The sequence below is a fragment of the Teleopsis dalmanni genome, chromosome 2, assembly GCF_002237135.1.
Source record: "Teleopsis dalmanni isolate 2A chromosome 2, ASM223713v2, whole genome shotgun sequence".
NCBI lineage: Eukaryota > Metazoa > Arthropoda > Insecta > Diptera > Diopsidae > Teleopsis > Teleopsis dalmanni.
This window is the reverse complement of record NC_051847.1, coordinates 157,143,244-157,151,266: the sequence shown is the minus strand read 5'-3', so window position 1 is coordinate 157,151,266 and position 8,023 is coordinate 157,143,244. Positions and strand designations below refer to the sequence as shown.

The following is an 8,023-nucleotide window of genomic DNA, read 5'->3' as shown; positions in this document are numbered from 1 at the left end:
TTTCGATGTAAACCCTAAAGTGACTACAAATAAAATACAATCTATACAAATTTTTACTTAAATAATTAAGTAAATAATAAGCTTAAATAATTTAAAAAAACTTATTTCAATAATAAATAAAAATTTTATACAACAACGTGGCTAAACAGAAAGCATTTAGCATGTTAAATAATGTTTTGAGTATATTGTAATGAGCAGTACCTATAATTGCCGATTGGATCAAGAATTCCCACCACACTCATCTCTTCCGGCTTCGAAAAAATCCGGGCTATCAATAACAATACAAATCTTATACTCTAACAGACAAAGTCGGTATTCTGTACCAACAAATTAATCCACCTTGTAATTGGTAATTGTTGAATGTTTAAAGAAAAATGAAACATACTAATGTAACCTTACTTCCATAAAGCATTCATAAGTATCATACATGTTATTCAGTCTTCTCTATGTAATGTTTTAACATGGTTTAGTCAATATATCACGTTTTAGTAACTTAACTGAAAGCAATCTCAGATCTGTCCTGCTAAAGATAGAATCTTCCCTGCAATTAATGACTTCATTTTAGACCAAGTAATTGCCCAATAAAATGTCCGGTTGTAATCAACAATTCCAATGCAACCAAATCACAAGGATATGTAGTTACCAAAGCATTACTAACTGCATTACTAGCGGCTGTGCGTTAATTCATAAATAATCACAAAGATAAATTTCGAAAGAATAATGCCTTAATTACTACTTAACGTTCTATATATATAAGCACTCTTTAAACTTTGTTAGAGGTTAAAATATTAATAGTGTAAATAAACAAATAGTGTAAAGCTCTTCCTGAAAAATATTGGACCCAACACAAAACGTATTTTTCTGGCACTGAATAATTTTAAGACCCTCACTGTAGTATAATAAAGTTTCGATTCGAACTAGTAATGTCTTTTTCAATTCCCATCCTTATGTTTAAAGATAATAACTAAATTTGCTATTTTTTAATCAGACGATCATAACTTCCATGCATTTTGATATAAACATTCAGCCTAATAGATCTCAATGTTAGTATTTTTATAGGAAAATATATAGAGAGGTAAGTACAACAGGCAATTACAGTGCGGACAGGTACAAATGATATGCAGCTGTTATGCATTTTACAATGGCAGCATTTTGTTGTAACCTGTTTTATTAAATAAGAGAGACACATTGTCTTTAATTAGCCATATTACTAACTATTGCAGAATAAAGTGGAGTCTTGCGACTTAAGTTCCAGATTTCTATATAAAAACAAATTAACAGATTCGCAAAATTCGATGGGTTTTTAAAGGTTGTTTTTAGTATAAGTGTTTGGTTCTCCACTATTACACTCATATACCATAAATTACTGAATTAAAGAATATCAGAGTCCTATCTCTCTATATATAAGAATCTCTCCAATGCAAAATATACTTACAGGTTTCTTCGTATTAGAGTTGACATTCCTTTATACTTCAGATCCGATAAGTTCTATATATTATATCAATGACAGTTGCATAATATAGTCTATTTCTCAGTACTCTTCTTTGTTCTTATAGTTGGCTATGATAATATTGTATTTATTTTTAAAACATATTTTCCATTTTTCCACATTTTTGTTTTTTTGTTTTGTAGTGCCTTAAATTTCCTATTTATATTTTTATTATATTTTGTTTTAATTTAATTTTTTAAGTCGAAAATACACAGTGCATTTTTTAAAATGGAGGAAAAAAACAATTGTCCCTGGCTTCAAAACAGGTGCGATAAATATAAATAATTCTAATTATGCAAATCTGCCTAGAATTTCTATATTGAAATGCCTAGTTCAATATAGTAATTAAAAAAATTAACCTTTTTAATTATGTATTGATAATTTTCTTGTTGCTTTCATACAAATGCACACTCGTATGTTATTGAGATATGTGCGGTCTTTTTATTATATTATATTAAATTATTTTTAATTGCTAGCGCATTTGAAAACAGTGCCGCAATCACACCATTTACTGAACAGACTCCCTCGTGTTCAAATAAGAACCTTCCGAAATCTCTGCACGAAATGGGATTCCGTAATTCAATACCAAATTGGAATAAATTGTGCAAACGTTTTAAGCAGGTCACATTTGATGATATGATAAATTGGTGCAAGAACACGGAAGGTGACATCATAATAAAAATAGGAGAAAGTGTGTTCTCATGTCACAGATTGATTCTAACCAGCTACTCCAATTATTTCAAAAAACGTCGAACTATTACAAAGCTTGAAGTATCAGATGAGAATATTACTCCTGGAGCGTTCCATCGCTTGTATAAATGGATGTTAGATAATAAAGAAAAGATTGATTGCGATGGAGTTATGGAACTCATAAAAGTGGCAATATACTTTGAAATTTCAGTATTCCTGGAATTTTGCTGGCAAATGTTTAGTAATGAACAATTTTTTTCTGAAGATGTAGCATTTATGGTATACAATGATGCGCGTAATTACGACTTTCCTGAACTGAAAGAAGTTATGCTAAAGCGAGTACGCAAATTTTTTATTCAATTAACTTGCACAGAGGAGTTCTTGCTTTTAAATGCTACAGAACTGGGACTTTTAATCTCATCTAATTACATTGAAGTTAACATGGAAAGTGAGGTATTCTTCTCAGTTGTTCACTGGTTAGACCATGATTGGGAGCAGCGTAATATTTTTCTGTTACCATTAATGCAATGTATCCGCTTCAATACAATGCCAGCGGCTTTTTTGTTATATTTGTTTCGCGGTACAGACTGTGAAGAAGTGCAGAGAGTTATAGAAAATGAAGAAGTGTTTAAAATGGTTCAAAATGGTTTAGAATTTAGTGTTGCTAAAGAGTCATGCCCAATAAAAGAGTTGCCTAATATGATTGCGAAACTAAAGTTACCCTATAAGCCACGTTTCTCTATTTTTGATCCAGGATGTAACTATCATCATAGAAGTGACTGCGCCAGAAAAGCCGGTCTCACGTATAGCATTTACTTGACTTACTTAGAGAAATTACAAAATGCATCACCTAGTTATTGGCAAACATTTATAACTGCAGATGATCCAAAAGCGCAATGCTGTGATGAAGAACAAGAAGATGATAGTGAAATCGACACAGCTTGCTGTTCACAGTTATTACACAAAAATTTTCCAACGATATTACATGATGATACTACAGCAACATCAAGTGGAAGCAGTATTACATTTTCGAAAAAAAGCCCAAACACAGATCAAAGCAACAATGATACTGATACTACTGAAAGCTGGTTCCAGCGGATGAAATTTTCCGCCAAACATTTACGCAAACGGATTTCGTAATATACGCGGGACAACTTTGCAAATTATTCAATGATAATAAAGTGAAGTTAACATAGTTTTTATTCAAAATTCTAACATTAAAAATTTGCCACCCTATTGTATTGCATGCGGGAAAGGGAGGGATAGGGTGGTATTCATCCACTGGATTTCAAATTTTAATTCTAAATTTAAATGCTTTATAAAAATTAAAAATTAAAAAAATTAAAACAAATCGTACATTGAAGGGAAGTAGTGAGCATATTTTATGATATCAGAGCTTATGGTTGCGAAGAAAGCTTATTCAATGTATTGATTTACTATAGGAAAAGGGGAAGAAAATGTGTAAGTGAAATTTCTTATATATATTATTTTAATTTTTGTTTTTATATAGTTCACAATAGTTAATATATTATAACTGTGTTAATTATTTATAAATACAAACAAACATTATTTAATTACTTAAAAAAGCATTAATATAAGAACAATCATTTTTATATCAATATTGATATTAACCAATAATATAATAATAATTAAGTGTTGCGATTTAAAAAAAAGGAAAGTTTAATAAATAAATTAAATAAATTAAAATAAAATATATAATCGATCCACAATTGACACATTTACGTAAAAAGTTAATTAAATTTTATTCTTTTAAATTTTCTCGTGACTTCAGTGGCGAAAATATTGAAACTCAGTACGCCTGTCGGGGTACTCATTAAGCATAAAACAATTAAATTAAATCAGATGAAAAGATTAAAAATGACAAATTTGACATTGTTGCGTTTTTACTGCGTAATGTGTAAATTATAAATGAAATATAATTATGAATATTTTTATTTTATACATTTTGCACATCAATGCAAAAAAAGACTCAATACTTTTTAGTGCGTAAATTTAATTCAAATTAAAACCTGATGACAGACCTCACATTGCGCTCGTTTGGTTTTGGTTATAATTTAAAATTTTTATATATATTTTAAAGGCAATGAATTCATTTTAAATTATTCTTAAAGCTACATGTATGCATAAAATTTCATATGGAAACTTTGGTTTTAAGCAGGTCATTAAATATTTATTTATGTGTTATTTTCATTATTTTTTCAAATCAACTTCCTGGAATCACACACATATATTCATAAATAATAAATAATTTGTAACAATTTTAATAACTAATTTTATTCGGTTTTTATTTTTAATTAAACATTCTGCAATCTTAGCTTTGACATACATATATTTACTTTTGAAGTGATTTATAACCATAATCATTATTTGGTTCCATGCTTTAAAGAAACGTTTTCTCCATTCATTACTTTCATTCATAAACGGTATCCAGCAATAGCGACAGGATAGCGCCTTAGTTGGATAGTTGCCAAGATTGAAGAAATGAAGATGTGTCTAATACGACTCGAAAAATTGTTCTCCATTAAGCCTTGCAACTCTGCGATGATCTTCAATTGAAATTGACCGTGAATTCGAAATTGCTTATAAACAACAAACAGTAGTTGAACACATTGTTCTGTTCTTTTTTTCAGATGATAATTGTGTTACTCTATCTGTATCTTTATTTGCATAATATATCGTTAAAACTAGGAAATATATTTAAATATATAGATGGCACTGTAAAAATTAGTCAAGAAATTTTCATAGGTAAAGCTAATAAAAATCTATGCAATCTACAATATATTTTTAATATTGCTAAACGTATTAATATTATCAATTAAAAACGAGGTTATTGAAAACGTTGTATTGATAAAAGAGTTAGCCAATAGAGTAGCCAAATATTAATATATAAGCACATTTATTTCTATTACGAATAAAAAATTACAACAAAATGTTTTATTTCTTATTAATTGTTGTTCTGAAATTTACACTACCTTTTTACCTCGTTTTTATTCCTCTCTCCTATTATTTTTTTTTATTACGTTTCGATAGCAAATTGTAGATACCATTGCCATCTCGCTCACAGTGTTGGTAGTGTTAAAGCCAGCAATGCTACCCAGTTTCGGATTCTTTTTTTAATATCTATCCCAACATCTACATACAATATTAGTCGGTATCACCCCGTTTTTTCTTTTGTTGAGTTAAATAATTTTCTTCAGCTTAGTCTTTCAAAGTTACCCAATCAATCAATTTCATTATTTAAACGAGTTTAATATTCTTTATTTATTATTCATCTGATACAAAACAGAAATTATTACTAAGATCATTCTTTGGAAGTACAGTATCTTTTCCTTATCAACTTTAGTCAGCGATAAATTCGTTCGATAACAAGCTTTGGTAGACAGTTAGGTTAGGTTAGGTTGGAGTGGCGGCCTTGTATCCCAAAAAGCCCACTTAAGCACAAATAATGGCCCATTGTGGTACCATTGGTAGACAGTATTATGTATAATTTTTTCTTCTGCGCTTGATAGCAATAGTTTTCGAGAAATATGCTATAAATTTAAACATTTTTATACACTTACACACGTAGATTACATACTTATGATTAGCATATGTATTCAATATTTAAAACTCAATTAAGTATATGTGCTTATATATGTATATGCTTTACTTTAATATTTCTCTTCTCTTCAGGCAAATGTAGCGAACTTACGTATATACATATATTATTATTTAGTAAATATATATATTATTTAATGTATAATAATATATAATTCATATATATATTTCATACGCGTACAATAAAATAAACTGCAAAAATTTAAATAATATTTAAAATATTTATAATTTTTACCATTTTATATCACATACAAAAAACTCAAAAAAAAATTAATTCTTAGTAGCCATTGAGATTTACAAATAATATGAAAAATTTCTTATATTTCAAAAAAATATTTCATTCATAATTTTTTTTCGACAACAAATATCGTTTCAAATTTTTGGTTTTAGAAAAACTTTATTTTGGGGAAAACACAATAAACTATGAAGCAACAGCTTCATTAATCCGTTAAGGAATTTTCCATGGTTTCCGAGGTTCTTGAATATTCCTCTTCAACTAGTTTAATTTGACTGCTTGGATGACGAACTGGCCTTATAATCTGGGACATCGTGTCTTAGAAAGTATCTTACATCTTTAAGGTACTGAGTCCATGATCTTCCAATCAAACCACCTTTAAGGGTTGAGCAGTTTACAATACTGGCACTACTATTCTGAGGTCTTATCAGTCACAAACATTTAAAAAGAGTGAACAAAGAATAATTTGTTAAAATGTAAGTAAATATTAGTTTTTTTTTTTGACTTTTTTGTATATTTTCATTTGCTGACAAGAATTGCAAAATTTTGCTAACCAGGACTGACAATATTACTTACAATATCGAGTGATATATTAATATCGAAAGAAGTGACAAATGAAAAAAAATATTAGTAAACATTTTATTTTTGTATAAATTATTGATTTTCGTAAATTATTCTGCTTACTTTTAATCAATTTAATAATTTTTATGCAGCCATGACTAAAATATTACTTTTAATAGGGATCCCAATTCAAATCCTAGTACTAGTCCTGAAAATTTTGACGAATTCGTTGCTTCCTTCCAAATTAATTACAAAGATGTAGACCTATGTATATTTATATCGCCCGCTATACAAAAAAAATATTTTGTGGTTGAATTTTATAACTCCCTGGCAAATGAAACAATAAAAAGGTTCACCGTAGACGAAAAGGCTTTGAATGTTTTTAAAACAACGCCTCTTTACAAACAATCCATGATAATTGGATCCAATGTAGTTGATAAGGATAATGATACCACAAATACTCTAAAAATACAAGAATAACATAATTTTGTGGGTATGATACTATAGCATATAATTTTAATACAACTTCAAATCTATTTTTTAAAGAATGTATCGGTAATTATCAAGCGGAGAGCGGATCTTCATCGCTTCTTCTCTTCATTTGGATCCAGTGGTACTCAAGAAGAATAAAAAAAGTGTAACTAATCGAGTAGTTTTTTGAAGTGTGTTTCTGTAAACACTGATCACACAACAAAACAGGTGGGTTGTACTCAATAAAGATAATGATTACAAAAATAATGTCATTTTTTGTGTGATAGTTTTCCGAAGCAAGAAATTATGCATTAATGGAGCTGTTTTAGATGGTTTTAGATGGCATGGATGAGAGTTCTTTAACCGGGAATTCCAGACACAAAACGTTATTAAGAGAAGATGGTTTACATTAACATCAATTTTTTAAAATAATTATAGACTTGTGTTTTCCCCAAAAATATAACACATACATATATTTTCCCCACAATTCGCTTTTTTTTTCAAAAAAACAAATATTTAATAAGAAATTATAACAACCTAGCTTATTGTATAATACCAAAAATCTTTGTCATAAAATGGTTCTGAAAAATAAGGTCAATAAATCTTCTTGTGACTATGAAAGAGGTTTATACTAACACTATGTAATTATTATTTAAATGGTGGTAAAATTATGATAAATCAAATTATTTCTAGATATATTAACTATTGTGCTTTCGTGTTGGATTAAAATAAAATGCAAGTAACCCAAAGAATTTACCAAAGAATTATTACTTACATCAAGATGAAGTAACCTCAACAAAAAAGTGTGGATGTTAAGCAAACTAAATGAATCTATCAAGCTATTTTGCAAATTAAAAATCTTCAAATACCATCCAATAATTTGGTTTAATAAATTACTTTGATACAGTAGCAGTAGTTTAAGGAAACTAAACGGTTAGACTCCCTTAAGACCTAAAGAT

The 8,023-nt window shown here is 28.6% G+C and overlaps 1 protein-coding gene across 3 annotated transcripts; it reads left to right on the top strand.

Moving 5' to 3' along the window:
* Positions 1-1,656: 1,656 nt before the first annotated feature.
* LOC119681709 (kelch-like protein 5) lies at positions 1,657-7,772 on the top strand. Of its 3 annotated transcripts, none has more exons than XM_038094973.1 (6): positions 1,657-1,755; positions 1,966-3,640; positions 6,188-6,508; positions 6,773-7,082; positions 7,140-7,292; positions 7,352-7,680. In XM_038094973.1, exons 1-2 carry the CDS (start codon positions 1,718-1,720, stop codon positions 3,317-3,319), a joined length of 1,392 nt encoding a protein of 463 aa, XP_037950901.1. In that variant the 5' UTR covers positions 1,657-1,717; the 3' UTR covers positions 3,320-3,640; positions 6,188-6,508; positions 6,773-7,082; positions 7,140-7,292; positions 7,352-7,680. The 3 variants fall into 3 exon arrangements, 2 of the variants coding, with proteins under 2 accessions (XP_037950901.1, XP_037950900.1); XM_038094972.1 differs by having other exon boundaries at positions 6,773-7,086; XR_005252530.1 differs by lacking the exons at positions 1,657-1,755; positions 1,966-3,640 and adding an exon at positions 7,758-7,772 and having other exon boundaries at positions 6,151-6,508; positions 6,773-7,086; positions 7,352-7,705.
* The last annotated feature ends 251 nt before the right edge of the window (positions 7,773-8,023 follow it).

What these genes read in the sequence shown, in the direction of transcription:
- LOC119681709 (XM_038094973.1), top strand. Translation starts at nt 1,718, where the DNA reads ATGGAGGAAAAAAACAATTGTCCCTGGCTTCAAAACAG. An exon ending in TGTCCCTGGCTTCAAAACAG is followed by an intron (nt 1,756 to 1,965) that starts GTGCGATAAATA and finishes TTTAATTGCTAG; the next exon opens with CGCATTTGAAAACAGTGCCG.